General features: G+C 42.0%; 1 protein-coding gene across 5 annotated transcripts in view; it reads left to right on the forward strand.

The window, feature by feature from the left end:
• Positions 1-27144, forward strand: part of LOC135490699 (rho guanine nucleotide exchange factor 12-like) — a 110053-nt gene that overhangs the window by 24923 nt on the left and 57986 nt on the right. For all 5 annotated transcript variants that reach the window (XM_064776068.1, XM_064776070.1, XM_064776069.1 and 2 more), the window contains exon 2: positions 13249-14356. In XM_064776068.1, the coding sequence (XP_064632138.1) occupies positions 13249-14356 (1108 nt within the window). The remainder of the gene's footprint in view (positions 1-13248; positions 14357-27144) is intronic.

Here is a 27144-nt window from a genome sequence, read left to right on the forward strand (position 1 = left end):
AAAACACATGCGTTGCTCAAGGCTGCTGTTTTAACCAGCGGATTAATGGAAAGACGTGTAAGTGAGTAAACAAGAAAGTAGGCCTGCTTGGTCATATGTCATTTCTGTTCCTGCAGGGGATCTCCGGAGATGTGCCATCTTAACTTCTGTTATCTCAAGCTGGTTATCTTGCTTCAATGACAAGGAGTAATCGCTGCTACGCTCCTATTTCTCAGTAATGGTCGCAGTGGGAGTGGAATGAATGATTTCGATGGTTACGAGCAGTGACGCTATTGTCATTATAATGTCAACCATTCAAATGTTTGAATATCCCTGCACAGAGGTTACCTGTTCGAAATTGTTTGGAAAATAGTTCTCGATGGTAATAACTTCAACAACAAAATCAATACCGCGATAGACATTCTTTCAGACTGTCTCCTGTCATATCAGGCCAGTTCCATGATACGCACATACTCCATTATGCGTTAAGATGAAAGCACGTGGTAGAACCTGTTGGCAAGAGGATGTTTCCTTTTATCACGAGATGGCATAGCCGAAGTCTACCAGAGTTGGTCTCCTTGCAAATATGCTTCAATTCTGGTGATCGTACTTGCAACGCTGTCTTCACAGAGGGCAGCTTAGTTTCAACAGAAATGCTTTTCATGGTGGAGAAGAATCTAGACGAGAGTTGTGTCAACTACTGATGGAAATGATCCGGCCACTGGCCAGTTGACTGCCACAACTCGTTGTTATCGTTTCGATGAAGAAAAACGACTTCGTCTACCCATGGTTGAAACACAACCTAAAGTGGGTTTGGCTTTTGTTTGCTGCAGATGTAAAGGATCTGGCCTTTGAGCAGTTGATTGCCACTACCCAGCGTTATTGGTTTGATAAGGAAACAGTGTTCTGCTCTGACCAGGGTTGATAGACAACCTAAAATGGGCTTGGGTCGTCTTTGCTGCTGATGGAAAGAATCCGGCCACTGGCCAGTTGATTGTCACAACTCAGCGTTATCAACGCCTTCGTCTAACTATAGTACACAACCTTGACTGGGCCGGGGTCGTCTTTGCTGCTGATTCGAAGACCCGGCCACTGGTTAGTTGATTGCTTCTACTCAGTGTTATCAACGGCTTCGTCTTACCATGGTACACAACCTAAACTGGGCTTGGGTCGTTTTTGCTGCTGATGTAAACGACCCGACCCCTGGCCAGTTGATTGCATCTGCTCCGACTTATTGCTTTGACAGAAACAGACAGATAATGGGCGCAGCAAACGCGTGGGATTTGAATCATTTACAACGTAGTTCTCGAAGTTTCTCTCTTTGACAACACCACCGACTCCACTTACTTCTTCTTCACCCATTACGAAGGTTCTTAGCCCATTGACGAGCTCCGAGATAAACCTATAGGTATGTTGATAGTAAACGAGAAGGGGTGGTTGTTGCGCACGATACGAGGCCAAGAATGCTACTCCATTCACTAATAGCCTACTCACACACATCCTCCACTCAAGATAAACATTTATCATCGATCTTAGCTCTAATATACTTCAGTCTACAGCTGGTCTACAGCAGCTAACAGTCTATTTCCACTGGCAGCTGTTTGGAAGGTGGCCGAAACTGTTCAATCTAACTAAGCACAGAGGAAGTAGAGAGAGCAAAGTTGAGTTGTCAATCTCCTTGAAAAGCAAGTCCTTTTTTCTCATGTAATGTTCACATTTCAGAGAGATTGGAACCAACTACCATGCGGTGTCTGTCTCAGTCATTCGTTAATGGCTTGAAGTGGCAATCTAGCCATTTGGCGACACAATCAAGATAATCGTTGCGTTATTGCATCTAACTATTTACCACTTTCTCTTAAGTTTGATGCCTCCCGTCAAGATCACTCAGTAGGGGTGGAGCAGTCGTAGTGTGGTACTGTTTCAAGAACTCTGAACTATAAAGTTAAACCATTTGGCGCAAAATTGCCGAGAGGTTTGGCAAAAAAGTAAAACACACCTAAACCAGACACTAAACTGGCGAAAAGCTTGCTTGGTATTCTCTTAAGGCAGTGATGAGCTTATGACCCCCCAGGATGTACTAGCGATACCCATCATCAAGACATGATTGGTTTTTTGATGGCGTACTCGTATGTCGCAATGGGTAATTCGATGCATCGACTCACCTAGATCAGACCATTTCATTTGCAAGTAGAATCGTCAGCCCATTGTATTCCTCGCAGCGTAGACACAGGATCGCAGTAGTTGGGCTATTCGGGTGTAGATCCCAGTCAAATTGACATCATTTGTCGGGTGCAAAAGAAACAAGGGCAGTATTCTTATGAAGAAACTACGCTCTGCTACCATGTCACCAAGCGGTATCTACACGTACGACTTCAGCAGATTAGGCCTGGTGAACGTTTTCTGATTGATTACTCTATCATTTGTAAAGTAAGAGCTAGCCAAGTCGCTTTCCTCGGTTTCCGCTCGTCCTTTTGCCTGTAACCAAGAATTCAATACATGGATGATACCCTGAACTTTAGAATTATTTGTCATAAAAAAACATGCGATGCGACAACCACACGAGACGTTTCTGGCGCCAGAGAAAGGTGATAAACAGTAATAATGCTAATTATGATATCACATTAACCAAGCATTTGCATTAATGACAGCAGTTTGTAACTTTACTATTATTACTCTCTGATTTTTTTCGTCTTTAGCAGCGAGATTCGTCTTTCATGAAACTGGTGATGAGATTGAGCTCTCTTACGGAAATTTCCCCAATTCGCATATGAAGAACCACTTACTTAATTGTGATACTAGTATAAACCAAACACTTGCCATTTCTCGAACGTTCTCCTGAACAACCGTTGAGAATAAAGCAAGATGATATCTTTTGAATAACAGTTGTTCGCCAGAGACATATTAGACTTATCGTTCTTCATTTGGTCCAAAAATGTAAATGCATATTTGAGTTGCTTCGAAGATTTGTCTTGGATATAGTCGTTCGTGGTTCGTTCTGTGTTCGTGTTCGTTTGCTTTATCTTGCGATAAAACCGGCCTTGTTTTCTATGTTGACACTAGCATTCGAGGCAAGCATCGCCTACCTCTGAAAAACTATGGCGTCTCTGTTCCCAAGTCAAACTATTTCGTCACTTACAAACGGTTCCTATCAACCCTCGTCTATTGTCGAAGCCAAACACAATTTAGTAGTGCGGTGGGTTTGTTTTGGAGATGTACCATCCAGGGTTTGTCGACTGCTGACACAATTCACGAAGGAAGTGCTCTTTCCCCTCGGCTCATCGAGACAAAGCCGTACTTTTAGCTACAGTCTGTCTTGGTTCTCCAATCTGTTACCATGGTGTAGTTTTCTTGCCTTTTGTTGTTCGCCATATATCTCTTATTTGCTTTCTTCCTTCCACCGACAGCGTGTTGACTACTATGTCTCAAAAAGGTGCATCGAACTCATACCGCCGCTTAAGTATGAGTTCGTCGTCAGAGTCCAAATACCGGGGTTAATAGCTGACAAGGCAAAATGCTGTCATTGACATCTGTTCCCGGCTGCTTCTGCCAATGCTGCCGTTGTTGGTCTTTCACCACTATCGATTGGTCATTGAACAAGATGTAACATAAGATAGATCTCATGACTTGATGCATGGCCACATATTGGAATTTTATTAGAGGCCTGTAGTGGTTGAAGCTCGAGTATCGACTGCAACTTCTTGGTCATTCCAATCAAAATTTCTTCAGCTTCATGGATAACGCTTGGACAAGCTGGTGTTGCCTTCATTTCCAAGGTAGGACAGAATGCATTGGAATTTGAGAAAAAAATTACAGTAAAGAATTTATAAGCAATGTAATGTAAGGCAGCAATAGATGTATTCGGCAAATATTAGATTTCATATGAAATTGTGTCGTGCCGATATGTACACAATATAGCGTTACTAGTGCTGGAATCCCTTTTTGGATTGTACAGTATCGAATGAAGTCGAACAGAGTATTAAGTTTAAGCCAGCCTGGGGGATTAGTACTACTTTGATATCTGTGCTGTGTACGTTTCTATAAACACCAGATGATATGAAATGAAGTAGATAGAGCGAGAAATTCTTTTAGGTAGGTTTATCATCTTATTTTGTTTTCGTCCAATGCGATACTGTGTTGGAATTCTTGAATAAAAAGGGTAGAAATCATTATAGCAGGTACCCGCGGGCTCTGTATTATTATCAGTTGACAAATAGACCTATCTATCTTCTAGTAGTGCTTTAAGACTAGAGAGCACCCTTCTATACTGCTTAGTGCTTCAACGAAAGCTTCCATTTAACACCTGTTCGAACTGATAACATTTCATTATCTCGGTGAAGAGCCTGGTTTCATTAGGACGGTTACGTTAGGTTGAACATTTTAAAAGCAAAAGAAGCCGAGCCAAGGAATCTGTACAACGATTTGAAATGTTTCACGCTTAATTGGTTCGTCGTGTCAAGTCTGAACTACTCTGCGCCATGTTGAGTCGTTTCCCTCTGAATGATATTGGCCTAAAAGGGCTCAATACGCATGATTTAAAAACGGTAGGTATATTCCTAATGTCAAGTACATGTAGTACATGTATACGACGATTTTAATAGTTCTGTTACCGAAAATGCACTGTTCGATAACATTATATCAGACATCAAATTAATGAGGGAGCTGCTGGACCCTATTATATCTCCCGTACTCGCTTGACATCACAAAAGTAGGTCAACATTCCACACCAGTACCCAGGGGAAATTACTGTTTTTTTACCTGCATAGAAAGTCTTCATAGCAATTTTCCTTTCCCTGAGGAGATGATCAGATGTCTCATATTTAAATATAGCATTTTTTGGTACACATTAGGGTCATCCATTGATTGACCCAAGGAGAGATTTAGTGAAGGTAGTCCAGGTCACTGGTTTCACTAACCAGCAGGGAATGTTTGGTTCCTTTGATAATCTTAGGGTCATAGGCTCATGAGCATGACTTAAAGACTTCAGTTTATACACAATCTTCTTCAGATAATCGGTAGAAAACTACTTCATTCCCATGTGTTATTGGTTATGGTTAACGCAAGTCAGTCAGTACCAGAAGGGCTAGTTTCCCTTGTCAGATTACCACTGTAGCTAACTACTCTTATCCTCATGAAACATCAGTAGCTACATCCGTAGATCAGATTGTGGGAACGATGATATCCAACAAGTCGTTTGATTCTACGCTATCCGAGGAGCCTTGGGTCATTAGCCGCAATAAAGGCCATGCTTGAATCGGACTCGTGACTTGTAGATTATTTACTACTTACTACTTAGTTACTATTTGCCTCTTGACTCCAATCACCTTCATTCGATGCTAGAATGAAGACATGCTTGTCCATCTCCGCTTTTCATTAGATCCTTACAAACCCTTTGGCAGATCATCGGTTCCTATTTCCCTGACATGATTACCCATCGTTTCAAATGACCATCCGGGTTCTAGCTTTGAAGCTTGGAGATTGCCTCCTCGTACATGATGTTTCGAGGAGCACTCGATCGGTATCTTCATTACCTAGATACCGCCAAAGCTGAGTAACAGCTTTTGATATTATACCTTTCCTTGTTTCTTTGGCAAATGTTATGGAATGACCAATGTTAAGTCTGTAAAGACTGGTAAAACCTCAAGTCAAGGTATAGTCACACACAGCCTTCGTTCTTCACTACCCAAACTATAAGGCATTTTATCATTTGTTTGGCTTGATGCATGATGCATGAAAGGTGTTTGCCAAATCAAAGAAAGTAACGTCATCTGGTTCTGAAACAAGACCGAAGCTAACAAGGAATTCTTCCATTTCTGGATCTCTGAAAAAAGCATGCAGTTTATTGGGAGATCCAGGGGTATCGTTGGAGCAGTTCTACTTCTGCTCTCGGCAGTGTTGACTCTTCCGTATTTCTCACCGAAGCCGATATCAGATGTTAATGCATTTGTACTTGAAGAAAGTCAATCTTCAATGATCCCATTGGCTTTGATTTGACGATATCAAAGATTGAGCCATTAGGAAGGGATAGAAAAACTGACATCAGTTGCAAAGGTACATGTACATTATTTTGATTGTCAGATTCTGCGGGTGTTGCTGTGTAGGGCACAGTACAAAGACAGCTGAGCCATCACACAGCTCAAGCGTGTAACGCCCAAACACAGCAATTAAAGCCGATAATTCGTCTCATTTCGCCACCGAGGCCCTGCAGGTTGTCTACACACTTGGCCTTTATGCGCAGAGCTGAAGGAGAAAGCCTACTGGAACCAATCACATTTAGCTTAAGGCCGTCGTATTGGCGGGAGCACAGGGAGCAACACTGGAGTATTCAGGCTTTGTTGCTCAGCGGATGCTCTGTGTTTGTGCAAAGGGACAAACCAAGGGAGGTACAGAAACACAGCTGGAGTCTCTATTCAATCCATCGCCCGGATCCATCGTTCACGGTTTGCATCAGTTGGCAACCTGGATTAGTGTTGAAATCTTCCAGTACCTGCAGATTTCTTTCATTCAACGGCTTCTCTTCCATCGACTTCGATTGCGTTGCTCTTGGTTTAAACTTCTTTTTTGACATTTGTTCAACGTTGTTGTTTGACTTAATAGGTGTTCAGGAACATTCAAGCGATCTTTAGATGCCCATCAAGGTAAGTCGTGGAAATACTTGCTTTCATTTCTCTTAGGAAAAAGTTGATGCTTTCTGTTTTTGTCGGTGAACTGAAACATTTTGGTTTTGTCGAACTGTACCGCTGGTTGGGTTTCCCCTAGGGAAATTTTCTCCCTGGGTAAACTTTTAAAACTTGTTAAACTCAATGGTTTACCAAATGATATACAGTCACCATATCTTCGTGACACCATTGGTGATGACTATTTTGTTGGGTTGCGTTTCGGTTGAAACATAGCGCCAGGATATACTTTGATCTACTTCTTCGTCGGTCTGCCATGTCTGCTATGTCTGCCATGTCTGCCGAGAAACTCATCCCCTTGAAATTATATGTTTGTTACCGCGAACTTCAGCGTCAAATTCAAATTAAATGGAAAGTGATCTGTAGTCCATCCAGCTCAAATGTACATTCCTGTGCAGTGATGGTGTTTCCCTCTCAATTCTTAGCTGATTAAAACATTTGAGAAGCAGGTGGACAATTGCTTTTCAAGATAGATGATGGTATCTTTATCTTATACATACGCGTATACACACTCACAAATCTCTGTCAATATTATTATGATTTAACATTATTTAGTGTTTAATTCGGCTTGAACTCGCCGTAAGTCAAGAACGTCAAAGGTATGATAAAAAGGAGCGTTTTTTTTCTATTAACAATTTGTGTGAACTCGATAAAATTCTTTTGATTCTTAAACCCATAATCTTGGATATCGGTCGAACTTAGTTTATTCCGACTATTTTAACACAATAAGTTATTGAGCGTTTTTAACTTCTAAACTTTTGCATCGGTAGCACAGAATGCACCTAGACAAGGGTTGAAAGAGTTTATTATTGAATATAATGCACTTTGTCAGGTACTTTGAATACAACAAGTAAAAAATGAATAAAGATTTAAAGTCACTTTTAATCGTTGTCAAAGTGTTGAGTTCAGAGTCACAATTTCACCACTGATATCTGCTACATGGTCGCTCATGAGAATTCCAGTAGTATTGAGTTTCAGTTACGTTTTAATAGTTACATGTAGTTAGTTGAACTGTTTTTTCTTAAGCTACAAAATGCAGAAAACGAAGGGAATGAAGTCACCTTCATTCTCATCTTACTCCTGAACTATTCTATACATATGTTTTGTAGCAGTATGGTATCGATATTGTATAGGGACTGGGCATTTTCCCATACGAATTGGCCTCATGAGAAACTATTGGCAATAATGTACACGCAGGCATTGAACTGTAGGCAATCAGCTAAGATAAAGGGCGTGCAGTTCCAGGTCTTCGTAGGTGATTACTGACCACACTGTGCCTCAGGGTGACCCCATTCTCTTCATGACAATGGCTTCCTGGGGTTCGACTAATAAGAAGGGCCTAATGACAGCGAGTAATAATAACGAGGGGTTTTCAAGCCCCATCGAAAGTACCAGCAGGTTAAGGTCCTGCAGCGTTTTGGCATATGCTAAGCTCAGATTAGGTATTTATATATTGTTTGGGATTAAGTTATACCATTGTTTATTACACTATAGGATTGTTTAATGGAAAAAGTTTTATTTTGTCTTATTATTTTATAAACCTAAATGCATCCAGGCACACATGAAACATAAGGTTTTATGTTAGCTATAAACTCTATGTTAGCTATAATCAGATATATATTAATAATGTTAGAAACCATTTGCCTCATTTAGAAATACATGTTGGTGGGTGTACTGTGCAATACATATAGTTTAATTCTCGCAATTAGAACATTTCGTCGAAATACTACATTAACTACATGTATTTAGAAGTGAAATTCCAGATGTCGTGGTGCAGTAGGTCAATTAGGTTGGACCCAACCTGTAATTTTCATTCCATAGATAGCTCCGTTTACATCAAATCTGGAAAATGCCTGTTCGGAATTCACTCCAGAGTGAAGACCGTTTGTAATGGCTTCAATCAAGACCGATGCACCACTTGGGATGTGAACTGCGTAAATCATTAATCTGACCCACTGTAACATGCAAAGGCTCTCCAGAATATTGAATTAAACCAGCTTTCTTTTGACAACTTATTATTGTGAGTATCTTACACGTAGGGTATACGGTGCCTGCATTATACCCATGGACTCCACCGTCAAGAGTCGATATTCACAGAAACCCTCGCAAACGCCCTGCTCTAAGTCTTGGCAACTACTAATACATTTGATTTGATTTATATTTCTGTTTGATCTTTTTTTTAATGTAATTTACTACAAATTGATTCTAAGTAATGAGAACCATTAGCTTTGGTTAAAAGAAGTTTATAAGTTGTTAGCAAACAGGACATTTAAATTTTTTAACTAAATCTAAGATGTTTTCGGACATGTTTCCAATCAAGTTTTAAAGATGTTCAAAAGCTTTTTAGCAATGTAAAAAACGCCTACAGATCCAGGGTGACCCACTCGGTTACGAAAAGCATTTATCCTGCGAGGTTTGAACATGATTTGACTGATAACCGACAAATCATCAAACCGATTTGTATCTTGTCAGTAATAGGTTTTTAATGATCCGACATGTCCCTTCAATCTGTTGCCCTAAGTATCTATAATCAAACTCAATCAAACAAAATTGGACAGATTAGACAATGCCGAGATTGTCTGATTTTTGTGACCAGAATTCAGACTCAAAGGATTCAAAAACGAACAAAGGATACTTAAGTAGTATTTGTCTGTCTTCGCCATTCGAAAAGCGTCGATCAACGACAATCATCTGGCGACTCATAACAGCCGATTTCTTTAGGTTTAAAAAAACTTCTAAACACTTTTCTTATATAAAATGACATGTATACAAACACGGCACGGTTGAAGGAATTTAAGCTGCTAATTTAACTTCAATATAGGAAGTTTGATAATGCACCAAGTTTAATATGTGTAAATCTGTATTATTTGACTGTCAACGTTGACAAGGTCGGCGACCGGAACAATTCGGACGCTGATAATCAAATTGACCGGCTTGACCATGCTAGGAGTCCTTTGTTGAACAAACATTGTTATTATCACAACGTTTTCGGGCGAAATACACCGCTTTAATGGATATTTACGGCGATACTTTTCTTTCAATGAAGTAATGCGTTGCCGGAAGTCTAAAATGTCACTGCGATTTTCAACTTATATCACATCCCCAGAGTCAACGAGTCAGTTGCTTTATTAGGGTGTACGTTTGCAGCATCAGCATCTCGGAGCATACATGCACCTTAAGCTGAATTCATGGTCCGTTTCGATGTATATACATGTACGAACAATACAGCCGCCGGTCGCTCGTCAGAGTACGCCTCGATACGCACGTTCCGCCGTCAAGTAAATAGCCGTGAGCTAGTTTCGGGCTTATTCGACAAATTCTGGCATTCGCCGCAGGCTTGAAACTAGGTTGGATTAATCTGTACCGAGTTGGAATGCTTTTTTCGCCACTTCTACAGGTTTTAACCACAATCCTATGTATATTTTTTGCGGTTACATCGATTCACAAATGGGGTTTCTTACATTATAAGCTGTAGGCAACAATCTTCACCAGAAACTTGCATTTGTGGACTTTCTTTTGTGGATGCACATGAAGGCGCTAGTTGGCTGTAACGTTTTCCATTTCAGGGAAGAAAACATTCTCATTGTATTGGTGATACATCGTTGAGTGGTTACAGCGCTATACCACGAAAGTATTTCCCATTTTTGGTTGAAAACATTTCCCTTATCAAAGAAGTGCAGAAACGTTACTTGCCGCCGGCAATAGCACTCATAGGAATAATACAAATCTAACACATGTCGAAATGTTTGCAAAGGTTTGACAACTTCAATCATAACTCGGATTATAATTTGATTTTCAACCGACAAATCTGATTCATATTGGACATGAGGTATTGTATTGGGCCTGGTCAAATAACGGTGACTACATTATTATTACAAATGAATTATGACGTTGAAGGTAGCCTTTTAAACGTGTAGATGCAGCTAAAACACCACTAATGATGGACGCTTACACCATGCGTGACGCAATTCAAAATATCAAAACACGAATCATCGATATTTCCCATCCATGTCTGTATCACATCGTTTACCATTATTTGTTTGCAAAAGGCTAATCGCACCAATACAAAGCTCATGCGAGAATGCTAAAAACAAAATAACCTTTATCCTGTTTCCGTTTCCATCGCATTGCTATCTGAGCTGTCTGTGCTGTGATGGTGAAGGGCAGAGCTGTAACTGACACTACCCCTTCAGAGACGGAGAGTGATGATAGAACTAGCAAAGCCGATACTGGAGTGAACTTCGGGCAGAATTCGCAGAGGTTGTTATACGATGTGTTTTTTTGTTAACCTTTCTTTGTTCCATAAGTTGTGGCTTTGATTTGCCTTGAGCGCCTAGGATGATCAAGAAGTTAAGCAACAACACTCTTTGAATAATCGACGTGGCTGTTATAATTTGGTTCATTTTGTTTCTTCGACACAACACGCACAATGTTTACATTGAGTATCGCAATTCACATTTTTTCTGAAAAAAAGGAAATTAGCCTCTAGATTACCAATCCATTCAGATTCCACATCTGATACAACATTTTTGCATCTTTATCTCTTACACTTGGAGGAATGAAGAAAAAAACACGGAACAATATTATTCCATTACCATGTACACCTACAGACAGCTCAGTTATTGCTTTTTTTATTGTCTTAGATTGATTCTTTCCTCAACAAAGTTGCATTTAACGGGTAACGATGTTTAGTGTTTAGTGCTGGTACTTTTTATTTGAATGCGTGACTGATGGAAGAACGTTGATGGTGGCAATAATTCTTCGGCACAAATAAGAAAAAAATGAAAAGGCAATACAAATGGGCAATTAGCAGTCAGCAACAGTTGACGAGTGACTGAGGTCATAAAGGTCTGTAACCATACGCCTTTCTCCGTCACAAGCTGCTGCGGACATTCTCCTTTGTCGAACCTTGCCGATTTCTTCGACATCTTGGTCCCCTTCCCTCAGTCATAGACTGCCGTGCGTCGACTCTGACCGTCACTGCACATGGCATGTCATTACCTTGTAAAGTGATGGATTCAAGTCTAGATTGTATCGTTCTAAACACGAAGCAGTGCAACCCGCAGGAATGCCGGAATGCCTCCGTGGGTATAACTGGTATTACACATCCAAATCCGACCTTTTCAGCTTTCAGTCCATTATTATCAAATCTTATTGCTGTAAACATTTGTAACTGCATGGAAGCGTAATCCACCGTCAGAAGACGGCAACAAAGAGAACATTTCCATAGGAAATCGACCCTAAAACAAGATCTTACTTCGTTGAACGACACGGGACCCTCTCACGAAAAATACATTAACCGTTTTTTCCTCTCTGTCTTGATCTTGTTCCAGCTTTGATTAAAATGTAGACAAAGAGCTGGAAGTAGTTTATCCCGGGTCTTTTAGATCGCGTATTAGTCTTGTCTTTGATGATTGGCATTGTGACATGGTCGTGAAGCATTTGCGTCCTTAACCAGGCTCTTGATATGTTTTTCCTGCTGCATTACCAAAAGGTATACTGTCAAACGAGGCAATCAAATGTAAAAACCATACGTACAAATTGCAATTTCGTGTAATTTGACTCAGTTCTGCAAAATGGATCTTTGATGTTTATTTTCCATTTGAGAGTTTAGCAAAAATGGTCTCTTGAATGGGATTCTGTGCATCTTGTTATTTGCTTAGTCGTCGGGAGAGCGTAGTTCGAAGGCGTAATGTTCCAGTGACAAATCCTTCAATATCAAGATGATGGAATAGACGAACATTTCATCCGATAAACTCTTATGGGTATACCAAACGTCAGTCCGATGAAAAACGTTTAACTGGCTGGTATATGTTGTCCGAACCCTGTTTGGTCATTTCCATTAGAGTCTGATCTAATTGCACCAAGAGACCGACTCGGCAAAGCCCTCCAATTCATATTGTATATGGTATTTAGTAATCATGTCAAATGTAACAAACCGTTACGACAACCTTATGTGTCGACGTTCAGCTAAGTCGCTCTCATTAGCGACTATTATGCTTCCTTTCACCTGCACAGCGTATTGACTCATTATCATCGTGATCGGATCAAGTATTCATGATATCAGTAGAAGTTAGAGATGTACAAAGTTCCGAGAGAAAATATAACAAATGTAAATGTCCTGTCATGAGATTCAGAGAAGTACACTTCGTGTTAGCGGTGTAAGTTTGAAGATGGTTCTATGGTATTTCCTACCAAGCCGTGCCTTATCTAGGAAGCCTTCTAATCCACAGTGTGATACAAGAAATGCATTGCCTGATGCACTAGCATGACCTGTATGTACATGAATGAACAAAAAAAGGAAATGAAGAGAAAAAATATTTGTGGATACAGGACCGGCATGACGATGCAGATGATTAAACAGTTATAGCACGATTCAAGAGCATTTTCCCTCCAAACTACACTTTCAAGTATATATCATATTACGCTTCCATTCCAGAAGTACTACGATAGGCCTAACCATACGGATTGAAATCTCATTCGGAAATGTGACCTGGTTCATGTAGCTCAATTGAGACTACTGAGAGGTCATCATCATGAAACACAAGGAAGTTGTTTTTTGATAATAACCGTTGGCCTTCCTTTCTCGTTGCAGTAAACGACATTCCCGAGAACCGTCGCCCATCAGATGTAGGACAGGGTGACCAGGCAAAGCCGCTGGAGAAACAATCATACGCCTGCTCAGCTGACAACGTCCAGTGTAGCTCCTCAGAGGATGTGAGTGGTCGACGTCTAGACCAGCCATCACGGAGTTGTGTCAACCTACGGGGCGGCTACAAAGACGGAGGGGAGACTGTCCAGCGGTATGGAGGTCCGCCCAGGACGCATCTAAGTCCGGACGACGCCTTTAACTATTACAGCACGGACGAATACAAGAGTACAGAGAGTCTGAATTACGATGAGGATTATGTAGAGGCTGGTTTCAGGCCGAGATCGAACACACAACCTGAGAATAAAGGTGATGAGAATTGCATTGAAAAGTTCAAAATGAGTTACAGAGCTAAAGCGTTGAGTAGTGGGGATGTGTCCTCAGTTGACGAGATCCGTAAGTCTCCGAAGAACCAGCGTAGGCGAGCGACGGCCGAGTCCTACAGCTCAGCTACGTTACCATCGAAATTAAATATTAATGATTTAAAGAAACAAATGGCAAATGAAGAGCACAGATCGAGTGAGTTTGACATCGTCGGCCAGACCAACAGCGCGCGATATCCCTGGCAACGGGACATAGGAATACAGTGTACATTTTTCGACACGGCGCATGTGCACAGCATGAACGGAAATGGGCATACTGTGTCCGTGTCGTCACATGACTCGTTCAACAATTCTGACGCGACCTTTTCGGATAACAGCGGAAAGCCTCCGACGCCTGTGCCGAAACCGCGCGTACGGAAAAAGCGAAAAGGAATACTATCACTAGGGCGTCCGAAGTCTATTGGCTCGACTGATGATATTGAGCACCAAGAAAAGAACACCAAACCAGAGCAAAAGCCGTCAAAGTTTGATATTAAGGGACAGAGACCGCATTCCGTGCACCTGCCAAGCGAGAAGACACAGGATTATGGTAATTTCACGAGATCTTTCTCGGAAACATTGGAGTTTAACAAGGATAGAATGCGGCGGCGACGGCCGATTATTCCCGCGGCAGACTTTGAGATGGGGGAACTCCTTCTGAATGGTGATGATGACGACGAGTATGAGAGCAGGTAGGACTGGTTTTAACTTTACAATCTCCATGTTGCGATACAGTTAATCCTCACGTATGACATCAAGTATGGTTATTTACAAGATGTGCCATGGTTGAAACTTGGGCTGTTGTCGGGCCCTGTACCTGGTGCCTGTCAGGCTAATAACCCCGAAAATAATAGTAATCTGTTGTAGTCTCTGATGAACCCCGAAAAGGTCTGCCTTAAATCGTGAAGATGATCAAGTGAACAAATGAACATGCTGTCAATGCCTGGAGGGTAATGGCATTTGATATTGTCGTTTTTGGAGTCCTGACTACTAACCGATAGAGCCAAGCCAATAAAAGAATGGAACTAGACTACCTTCTTGGACTAGCATCCTTTCAGGTTTCCGTTTTGTAAAGTGTTCATTTATGCTCTGGGGTATATCGAAGACTTCTTACTTCTTATATGTTTCGCCGATTATTCTAATATGTAACACTGCTCTATGGTAAGCTCATCTATTATACCAGCCGGAGTAACACAATACTCCTTGTGCCCACAGAGGTGGCTATAACCATAGAAACGTGTTTCTTTTGCTTGGTTAATACAAACATAACAAAGTGCAGGACGGATGAAAAGAGAAACAATCAATTTTAAACCTGAAGTGAAACAAAGTCGTTGAACGCAAAACGCGAAACTTGTATGAAAATGTAATTTGCCGCTTCGTTGAGACTCATGCAGAGGCTGCGCATCATTTACGATTCGCACTCCGATTTCAACTTTGAAGAGTGAGTTACGGTCTTCTAATGACAACTTCGATTCACTGAACTGATGAAGGTTTTCGCACTGGTACCTGTGCGATGATATTAGAAATCCCAGATCGGACCTGTGCATAAGGCGGAAATGATGAAGCCGTTTTCAAAGTCGTGGAGACTCGGATAACGACTTCGCGATATCCATTAATGCACAGGTCCGATTCGATGTTATCGTGAAGATGCGTGCAGAATATCAATACGAAAACGTTCGTCAATTAAATTCAGTAGAGCATATATCACTAAATAACTGTAGTTCTACATCGGAGATGAGGTCGGAGTGGGAGTGGGGGTCAGAATGTTCCGACTTATAACACACCCATCATCACCAGCTTATCGTGCGATTATGGTCACTCACCAAGCCTGCAGAATGACATGCTTTTTACGATGGTGGCAGACTACAACTTAAGCCATCCCATCGCAGGGTGCAGTCAAAGGCAGCAAGTCTTTCCAGATCTAGAAGCCCGTTTTTTATTTGTTATCACCAGATTATTACCTGATTATACGTTAACCCAGCAAGATACAGTGAATTGTGCTCTCTCACTGTTAGTAAACAGAATACTTAGCTATTTCAGATAGAAGTACAAAGTGACACTGCCATTGATTTATCGTCAAATAAAGGCAAGTGATATTGTCTGGAGATTGGCGTGGCTTACTCACCCGTCATTGGTGGTACAGTAGCCCTTTCTTCGCTTCACTCAACTGGTATTATATGACTGGCCTTTCGGAATAAATCTATCCTATTTCACCGAAACACTTTATCGCATTGAATCAATCTCAAGAAGATTGGTCATTGGAGAAATCTTCTCTAGGGCTGAGACCTGTCGCCCACAGGGAAAACCTTCGTTACGACCTGTACTTCTATATTGACGATTGTCTCAATCTAAGCCTTTGGATGCTACGCACATCCTGAGCATCGTGTGGTAGAGGTAATAATTGCCCGTTGGCTATTCTGATTGCAATGGCTTAGTACCCATAGTGACATTTTCTCATATCGTTAGCCTAATCGTGCTGTGACTGCAACTCACGGAAAAAAACTAGCTGCCTTGCAACGAGTTGCAGTCTATGCAGATATGTTTCGGAGCGCGATGGCAGCCACTTCCTGGCTCAACCATGGCACGTGACTTATGCTACAGATACGTTGTCAACTATAGCAACCGGACTGATATTCAACAACGCCGGCAACGGGGGGAAAGAAATAGAGGAGCCCTCCCCCTAGCGATGGCGCGCTGGTTCCTTCTCAGAATACGCGATTCAGGCTGACGAATGCGCAACATCTCTTCACTCTATCAGAGTCTATGGCTTGTTTCGGTTTGAAGAATTTATGTTTCACAGGTGAAATCCCCATTGAATTAGAGCTGAGAGGCAATTACATCACGGAAGATCTAGGCTGAATTCAAACCACCAGTTGCTCTCAATTTATTCCCAAGTGGAATGTGAAGCTGCCGTGAAAACCATGTTCTAGTGGTTTTTCTGATGCGATGCTTTGAAATGCTTTACGTTGCATCTTTTGCTTGCGGGAGTGATATCAATATCTCGGATGCTACCTGTTCAACAAAGTGCGGAATGAACAAACAAGCGTTGAGACAACGTATCAACAGTGCTATCATTCAACAAAGGTTGATCTGTTGCTGTTTCCTGCCAGACTAGCTCAGCGGATCTGGTACTTTGATCACGCGTATGATTTCTCCTGAAGGTGCAGCAAAAGAAGAGTTCAGGAATTGAAAACACGACCTCTCATCATGCACAAGACAAAACTATTCCCACAACAATCTTTTAATCAATACCAAATGATAGGACCGAGCTTCTTTACCTCGAATCTACGCTCATACCTCTCCCACGCTCAAGCAATCAGAGCAAGTCTGCACTTGTACTTGGTGATAAAGGTGAAATTCGAGAACGACGGCTAGTCTCTACAGCTATGCTTTTCATTCGTTTTGGTCAATTGCTGTGGAGTTCCTTTGGTTAACTCAATACGGCTGTCGTATCTTCTAGTATTTTTCGCGTATTTTCCCCAACATGGATTACGGTCTGTCCTGATCTAAATACCAAGGTGATCCCTTGGTCCCGTCTATTTCGCTTCAACATGCGCTGTGTAGCTCTCGACTCGGGTTACATTGCTGCAGTAACCAAGGAAAGCGAGCCTAGTGACAGTCATTTTACGCAGATGGCGTCAGAGATATGACATTAGGGGAACAATGCTCTCCGATCACCAACAAACCGATGCTCACTGCTGTGGTGCGGCGTAGATGGCGCAAATAGGAAAGCTATCACCTCGTCCGAGGAAGCTTCCCGAAGATTGTCTATTTGTCGTCAGTGTCTCATGTAAACATGATCAATCTATTTTAAGTACTCCAATAACCGGCTGATAATGTTCCTAAATTGAATCAATTTCCCCAGATATGTATGAAGGATGAATACTGCTGCGGGCTAGAAGGGACCTTTGTTTTTCGATTATGATTTATGGCTGCGGGAATGAAATCTGCATGCTGTCTTTTCGCCCCGCATAACGAGGGTGAGGTTGCACTGATGAACTGTTTGTGGTAGGTTTCCATTGGACGCGATAAAGTATGTTTCCTTGCGCAGCACCAAATCCACAAAAGCCATCCAACATTGTCTATAGAGCTGGTGATAATGACCTGAGTGAAGGCGTAGAGGTCGATTAGATAGCTGTTTGATACCAGTGCAGCTTATAAGTAAGAATACCACATATCGACACCTGAACTTTTTACTTGATCCAGAATAAAGGATACACGGTGACATTCGCAATTCCACCCCCAACAGTAACTTCAATTACTCTGGACGGTACGCGACAATTCCTACCCCAACGGAATCTCGACTAATCTCGAACTAAGCTTTTTCTGATTACGTGGTGTCAGCTGCGATGGTGAAAGGCATTCCATGACTGAAAGACATGTAGGCAGACTAAGCGGACTCGATGCTGATGAGGCGCGATAGGTTCAGACCAAACTGGCCAGGTTCAAGTGCGATTCTCTATTGATTATCGCATGCTGAATGCATAGTCGAGAAGAGATGACATTGAGATGAAGTCGACAGTACCGAAGGAAGGGAAGTGTGAATCCCCCTCATGAATAGGAATCGTGTCGAAGTAGGTAGATGTCGATGTGGTCCCTCGATAGGAGCAAAGAGGCTAAGGCTACTGATGATGTCCATATCGTTCTGCCCGGGAATTTACATTAGATTGTTGAATAATGTCTATTTTAATTGACCTCTTAAGAATAGACTGCTCACAGTGATGCGTAGGAGCCTTACTCTTCTCTTAACCTCAAGGGTCAGTAGCCCTTTGGCCCTGATTGTCTTGTCTTAAGCGGTACGTGGTGAACATCATGAGTGATCAGAATGTACTGCCAGCCGAGTATTAAAACCCTTGCCATTCCTTTGAATGTGAGTGCCATACAGGGCCTTGTGGTTAACCAAGCAATTGGGGCCGGGTTTGATTCCTGAACGTAGCTGGGCCGTACCGTATTTTCGGAAGAACCGGCGTGGCTTGCAAGGAATGATACGTGAAACTGAGGTTCCATGTACCTGCTTTTATGTCAACTAAAGACTCCACCTGAAGAAACACGAGGAGCTTGCGATAAACTCCTGCTAATGGTCTAAGACCGCGTTTAGGTATGGAATCGAATCGAATCAAACCTGATCTTTTTCATAATCACTTGGCTTCAGGCTGACTGATACATCTCTACCTACTTCACTTAACACTTGTCCCCAATGCCACCCTTTGGGCATGAAGTCACCATCGACACAAAGGTATAAACGGTAAATTGATTTCATTTATTCACTTTTATAGCTCCCCGAGTGGAAGCTTGATATAAGTACCGACACTTAGAAGGATCTCTGGCGCTGTCAGCACAAGAGGTCCATCATGATGGTGCTTATGTATCGATTTGAGCACCGTTGTGACGTGGTTTTAATGAATATTGTCTTACCTAATACATATGGATCAAAATCTCCTCGACCCAGTGGTGACTTCGAGCTATAATATCGTTACCCAATCTGCGACGGCCTGATGTAACCGCTCGCGGCGACATATGCGGCTAACCTGGGACTCTGCTCAGGGGCTCACATCGCTAGGTGGACTTCACCAATCGATAAATGGTCATTTTGGCCAGATAGGTGTCATTAAGTCGGGGTTAGGGATACATTTCATGTTGGTTTTGGCCATGTACACGTATGGACGTAGCTTCTGTGTAGCTCTCAATGTTCGACGATGGCTTGTTTTGAACTATTGGAAAATTATCGGATCATCGGAAAATGAAAGCAAATTCTCGGAAAGCTGATTGCTTTGAAGGACAAGACACGTTTCATTTAAAATAAACTCGTTAGTTCGTGTGGATTTGAACTTTGGCTTTCGGTTTTGAGTTATTTGGCCTACGAGGATATTGAGGACACCATCGAGGAGCACAGTAACTTTAGTATTCTCTCCTTACAAGTGATTGTAACTGAGAATGGTCCTCACTAGGATGCGTGTGTCCCGTAGCATGACTTTGAACAAGAGAGAGAAGATCAGGTGAGATATTTCAACGTTAGGTCTAAACGTTAGGTGGGATCCCCGGCGACGGACCTGAACCCGCATGTCAATTTGCATGATTCTCTATCTTAATACCTCAACAGATTCTAATTTCCTTGTAATGGCGTGCCATTAGTCTCGAAGCACGACCAGCGGTCTACCCCAATCCTGTATTACAAGTGGCGTTCGTCCCCCAACAAAGCCAATTGTTGCGGTAGAAGACGCCTGGTGTTGAGATATGGACACGTCTGGCCGTGATCTTCTGCACAAGTTATGATGAATCAATATACAAGTAATCCTTTCAGACCAGAGATTTATGGTATAAGATACTTGCAAGAGATTAGAAGGAGTACTAATGTGTTGACCGAGGGTTCCAGTCGCCGTTGGCCTTCGCTGACTGGCTTCTTTGGCGATCTTGCACCGTTGGCTGTTACTGACATTTGTGTGTGTTGTCTCATCCGGCGTTATACTGATATCTCAGTTCTTATGATTAGGCTAAGCATTGACAATTCCCGCTATCATCTACATAGGAGTTCTCGCTGTCATCAACATAGAAATTCCCGCTGTCATCTACACAGAACTTCTCGCTGTCATCCACATAGAAGTTTACGCTGTTGTCGACCTAGAAGTTCTCGTTGTCGTCCGCATCGACACACAGTCGGTTTCCAATTCTCTGGCTTTTCTAATCTTACTTATGTAGGAACGGACCCCAATCCTGTGATGTCGATTAATCTGTGATGGTGCAGATATGGCCGCCTTTGCCTCAATATGACCTAGTCACTTCCCATCACTACTAATGCATGAATGTCATTACTCTATCTCTGACCCATCTCATCATTGTCAGGCTGCTTCATTGAGAGTTGCAAAGGAGACGTTTGACTTTTGGCTAACGGGCCCTTGGGCTTGAGAGGAATCGGGTTTGTTTACTTCTCTAAATTTAAACTGAGAACCAGTTACTTGCTGACGAAGTCTTCCAAGGAAGGTAATCTGATGTGTGTCAAAATCTGACCTGCGTCCAGTGGCACTCTTACTTACACAAACACCACACTTTCCATAGACATCTTGGCTAGAATGTCTTTTCGGTATCCCATGCCAGCTTCACACAAGGTCCCAATTCAGGAGAACATAAGAAACAAGTAAGAATGAATTCCTATCATTTCCTGTTAACTCAATTATAGCTATGTCTTGGTGATTGTCTTCGTAGGAAGCCCTAGCATATTTACACTTTCTTCTCCTCGATCTGTCCCTTGGTCTTAAGCATTCGATCACTAGGCCATGTCATCTCATGCTCCTGATCGATGCTTCAGATTACCCTCTGTCTTCCGATAAAGGCAACGTTTCGCATAATCCTACTTTACAGAAATCTTCATGATAGTGATATTGTGTCGTTTTAAAGACATTTAGGTTCTTGCACGTAGGCGGCTATAGTTTGATATGACATTTTCCTTGACTGTTATGACAGGAATTATATTAGATCCGATGAACCGTTTGATATTCAACTCATACAAGAGGTCATCTCGAACGATTACATGAGATGGAGTACCACTGCCATTCCACTGGTATTGCACTTGGTGCATGTACTTCGCTGTGCAACCTTTGTGAATCACGTTTCATCTCTTTTAGATATCTTGTTGCGATGACGGTAATCTGACAGATCGACATGTCGTGGTAGTTAGTCTCCAATCTCCCCACGCATGGGTATAACACGCAATGCATAGTTCATGTGAACAGGCGATCTTGTAAGGAAGATAGAACCATCATTTGCATTCTTGCAAAGAGAAATGACCAAATTCGTTTTCCATAACCTGTGCGACTTCAGGGCGTTTTCAAGCTGTACCGTAATGTCGCGTTCAAGACAGTAGTTGCGCCGTTCATCTCTAGAACGGTGCACAGAATGATGACATGGTGTAAACTCTTCAGGACAAAGAGCTTAAGGTAATGCACGTTTTAACATTTCCTCAACAGACTTTAATCTGGCTACTTGTTACATGAGAATTTGAACCATTGGGATACGACAGTAGGCTAACGCTGGAATTGGTTTCATCTCATGGCCGTTGGCACTTTTGGAACATAATCGAATCGTAATGAGAGTACAATGCTGTCAACATCAAGTATTGCATAATGTAGTCAGATATATGCTTTTCCACAAAAAAGCAACTTGTAATTGGTATTTTGTCGGAAAGCCCGGCACTCTACCACCGCCTATAGTCAACACGAAGATAGCACTTTTTCCTGCCCATCCTTAGAAGGATTAACCGCGGCGCACATAACTCAATTAACACAGTATAAAAAAAAGGTAACCAGTTTCATCTAGTCTTAGCCAACCTTCCTACCCTGGAGCTGTTCATCAGAACCACGCATCCACTTCTGTATCAACAAAATAAAAGTCAACCGCCTTGATGCGCAGCAACAGTCGTAAAAAATTATAATCAAAACAATGCGATGTTTCATTGCCAAAAGCGTTATACCTGCAACGAGCTAAAAATAGTATTTTTGCAACAGTTGAGAACATCATTGATAAGTCTGGCAGTTTGAGGGTGTTTGTAATCGCTTGACTGTCATTCCTTTTGATTACACATCTTGGCGATCATCATAGAGCTAATGCAAGTATGAATACCTACAGTCTAGACAGAAATAAGATACATAATAAAAGAGATAATGCAGAGATTAGTTGTAGTACATGTATGTGATAGAGATCGGAAGATGATAATGATGATCACCAGTTGGACGTTGGAATTGATACTGAACTGGAGGTATTGGTCGTCTAACACCGTGGGGATAAGCGTGCTGTAGAATGTGGTCCAAATTCCTTTTGATAGTCAGCCCCTTAGGTAATGGCTACCCGATACGTGATTGCTGTCATGGCAAATAGTGGTGGCTACAATTAGTTTGGCTACTTATGACCATGGCAGATCTTGTCATCGCCATTACAAACACCATTGAGAAAGAACCTCTCAGACAAATCGGGAGATTCCCGGAAATGAGATTGCGACACTTACTTAACCTGCTAAAGGTACGTCCCGCATCCCTTCCGGGTTGATCGGGCTAATGAGATAACGTCCTTTTTCTTGAAGTACCGCAAATTCAATTACTTTATCGATGTTGTGATCTATACATGTACTTGCGACGCACTGTGCGCTGTCGCCTGGTCGAAGGCAAAGCCTCTTTTAAGGTAAGCTTGTTATATGCCCGTTGTTTGAGAATTAAATGTAAAAGCAACATAAATCTCTTCTATCATGCAGTGACCTTTCTAGAACGACAATTGCATCGATTGAATGAGAATAATGGGCTCAGCGGGGACATAACAACGACCAATAGTTCGGCTGGTTGAGATTTGGTGCTTCATGGACGTTTTCCTCTGTCGCCAATACTTGGGAACACCCACTCGCTTTAAATGTTGAGACCTGGGGACGGCTCGATAAACCTATGAAAACCAATAGTGTAATGAAGATACAATAATGATATCTGAAGCATGAAATTGTCATTTAGAAAATCAATGAGGTTCATCTCCTTCCTTCCGGTTCCTCTGGTTTTGTGCAATGATAGGTATGGAAAATGAACAGATTGGGGGTGCTGGAGGTCCTTTTTCTGGAGACAAGATGATGTGCTTGATGTATGTGCGTTCACTCACGGCATAAAGAACTACAGTTGGTGACTCGAGTTGCGTAATAGCTACGCGATGTTGGTGGTCAGAACTCTAAGAGGGAACCAGCAGTACCAGACGTTTTGATTATGCCCGATTGTGTCGGCAATTGCAATCACAGCAAACAAAAAAGACAATCACTGTCAATTCAGGTCGTGATCAGTTAGTCTACCCGAGATATCAAAAATAGTGTTTTACCACTGGTCCGTTGTTGCTAAGGAACAGCGTATATAAGGCATCTATAATTTCGTGTATTGTTTTTTGTAACAGTTATCGAGTACGCCATGATGGCACTTAAATGCTGAAATTCATCAAATGGTTATTGAACTGAAACAGACTGGGCTGAGCGATTCAGGGCTAATTGTCTCTGCGAATCCCTCTCTGCCTGTGACGTCTCCGCGCTTGCCTACCTGGACGAGTAATCTCTGTACTCGCTCAATGATCTCACGTCTACGCTATGATGGCTTGCTCTACTTCACACGGCTCATTCGCAGCGCTGTCAAGACTCATCGTAGCAGCAGGATTAAGAAAAGTAACCTTCCTGTACAACTTGTTACTTTGAGATGTGATAGTGACTCGCTTTTGTTCTGTTTTGCGCTCCTGCAGCTGGTCTCCATGCAGGGTTTACTTCATCAAGTTGAACTTTTGTTTCCGACTTTTCGATGGAAGATTGATTTCAAGTATCAGCGTTGTGGACTAAAGCACCTTACCAAACATGATGACGGTCTTGCCGTGGAAATGGTAGACCTGTATACTCACCGTCTTAGGTCTGATGCTGATATCGATCAAATCTCGTTTTTTACACTACCATGTTTACGGCCGGAGCAACATAGCTTCATCCGGTTTGATATCCTCGAAGGAGAAACTGTTTACCCGGTTGCATTTATTCATGTAAACTGCTGATCTGAGGCAGTCATACACTTATCTCTACGAGACAGACAGACACTGACGGATTCAAAGCATAACACAGCATTCCAGTCTCGACTTTTGGATACACCGACCGGACTCAATGAGAGACTATTCTGAAATGTACCCGTGTCTGCAAGGCATTATTCTCTCGGCGACTGATCGGCCCAAGTACAAGCAAGAGAGCTTAGACGATGGGGATATCACGCCGACGGGAGATCAAAGAACCACTCCAAAGATCACTCTCAACTGTTTTAAGTCGCCGTGAGTCAATGCTTCTTCTCCTTCGTGTAGTCTGCTGTAGTCCTCCTTGTTTTACCTTCGTTTATAGACTGATCAATATCCGTTCTTCGAACCTTTCATACGTGTACCGTTTACCAGCATCATGAATTGAATAACTGACAGATGTAAGCTTCAGTTTGTTTTGTATTCTTTAAAGTCAAATTCAAATGTCACATAAACGATAACAGCAATGCAAGACAATACAATTGCTGGCTTTATCGTTGAAAGGTGATATTCGTTTGAAGTTTTGTTCTAAATCCATCTGACGTGCTGGTGTTTAAATGATTACATTTTTGGTATTCACACCTGCCTGTGCATGAGAAGCTTTGTCAATGATTGCTTCTTAGTGTAGAGCATCAGCGAAATAAATTATGCATGAGCGATATCGCGCACGAATGAAAAATGTTTGTCTTGGATTGGCCACTGTGATTTCACCCAACCTTAACCATGCAGGCGTACTCAAGCAACTTAAGGTTAATGGCCTGATGGTTTTTGAGATAGTATTTCAGCTAACATTAATTGTCAAGATCATTAGGGTCCCATCTCATGATCGTATTAACATTTAAAAGCTTTCACTGCGATATCTCTAACAGTTATCACTCTCATCCCCATTATTTTCGATATTTGGCTCGTTTGAGCGATGGGACACTCGTTTATGAGGATCTGAAGATGCTATGGTAATTTCTATGTGGATCATTTGACATGCAATCAGATTGTGCCTCATCTCCATCGTTGTTGTTTACTGAGCAAGTTGGTCCTCGTTTCTGTTGAGCTGAATTCTGTTTTAATTTTGGACCGTTGCCCAGTCGGATTATGTCTTCTAGCCGTCGTCTGCAATACCATCAACATTGCTTTGCACATGCAAGAGCAATGCCGATACAAGTATGTGACGTGTTCCTGTCTTCTGCCCTTAAAAATCGCTGTCTTTGTTGCTGACACAATAAGCGCCTGGATTATATCATATACCTCGGGAGTATCGTGTCCAGGATACCTTCCGACTTAACCAGAACACGATATTGTATATAACTCTAGTGTTTACACGTGTATTCACCTCGGTATGATGAAACACTGATCTTTTCACAAGATTAGCCGTTCTTATCCTCCATCTATTCAGCTGATTATATAGATCTTGCGACACAGCATCTCTTTATTACCTCGTTGTCGTGTCATCAAAGTTGTTGCGCTATATCATCAGCATGTGTCTCCCTTCCGCGACCGCAGGATTAACGCATTTTATATACTGCTTCTCAGTCGTTCTTTGTGAGTAAGATAGCACCAGTTATGACCACGAGATGTCTATCTGGTTATAACTGTTTTGACTGTCTGGGTGTTGGATGGCGAATCTCAAGCCATTAATCAGACTTCTCCTGTTACATTATGGTACATCGTAATTGTGATTAACAATTCATAAGATCGTTTTGTCTCTTGTTGAGTCTTAGTTGCCGTGTACGCCAGTACGGGTGTGGTCAGTGGCCATCTAATCAGACGTTTCTTTCGACGCCCTTAATGAACAACCCTTATGAAAGTCCAATGTAATCATTCCGTATCTTGGAGTTGTCTTCAATGACAGAATGCGGTCGCCGGTCTTTGAAGGGAGATTGGCAAAAACCTTGACGGCAGCTGATTGTGATTTCGATCAGAGCCATGTAATCTTCTGCTAAATCTTCCCAGCGACAGAAACATCTTATTTTGCCCTTAACCAACGGAGTTTATATTGCAGTGTCCTCCTTTGTTGAAAAACGTCTTGATTGATAAATACATTGAAGTTTTCTCCATCGCTGTTTGTATCTTTCCCAACAGATGAAGACCCCATTATCTTCTCGAAGATATTCAAACCACGACTAAATGCAGGCGAAGATTCGATGGTAGCAATAACTAGGTCCAAGTCTGCATACAGATTAAGGACGCGTTGTGTCCTCATACGACTGGGCCACGTACGTGTTGTTCAGTGCAACCTGACGTGTTGTTCAGTGTTTTGTACTTCATCAAAAGCATGATGAATTATAACTGTTTCCAAGTTAGGCGAGGCTTGGTTTACGAGAGTACTTTTGCTCATTTATTGCGACTGAACTATCAATTGCCTCAACGCAAGCTTAGGTTGTCATGGTACAACACCGTCTAAATTGGCTGATATCGCAACTACCAGAGGACTAACGTTACGAAGCACTCGTCTGTGGCCTGGCTTCCACTTCAGAACAATGAAAGACCAGGGACAATTCAATTAATTCTATCGTACAATGGGCTATTTAGCCTGGCTGGGGCTGATTAGAGTGTATACTGAAAGGTGTTGCTTAATTTGGTAACAATGGCTTCAATTGACTGCGTAAATGTTATGCCACACGTGAATGGTGTGGACATGTTTTTTTTATCTAGGTCTAGACTGTTGCATTGTTAGCATTTACGTAACGTAGCCACAGTGATACATTTCGTGATCTCTTCTTTAATGTGTGTGGCATCACCAGCGAAAGATATGTATACCATTACATTCACGTTAATTACTAGTAATCTAATGAGGGAGCGTCCCCTTGTGATGCCACAATAAAGATGCTTTAAGGGACGAGTGTCTAAGACAGTAATGAGTCTTGGCATCACCTTTGATGAACCGAAAAACAAGAAAGTAACAAGGTAACTGCCTGAAGCAGAGTCACCTTGA

Source organism: Lineus longissimus, chromosome 7 (genome assembly GCF_910592395.1).
Source record: "Lineus longissimus chromosome 7, tnLinLong1.2, whole genome shotgun sequence".
Classification (NCBI taxonomy): domain Eukaryota; kingdom Metazoa; phylum Nemertea; class Pilidiophora; order Heteronemertea; family Lineidae; genus Lineus; species Lineus longissimus.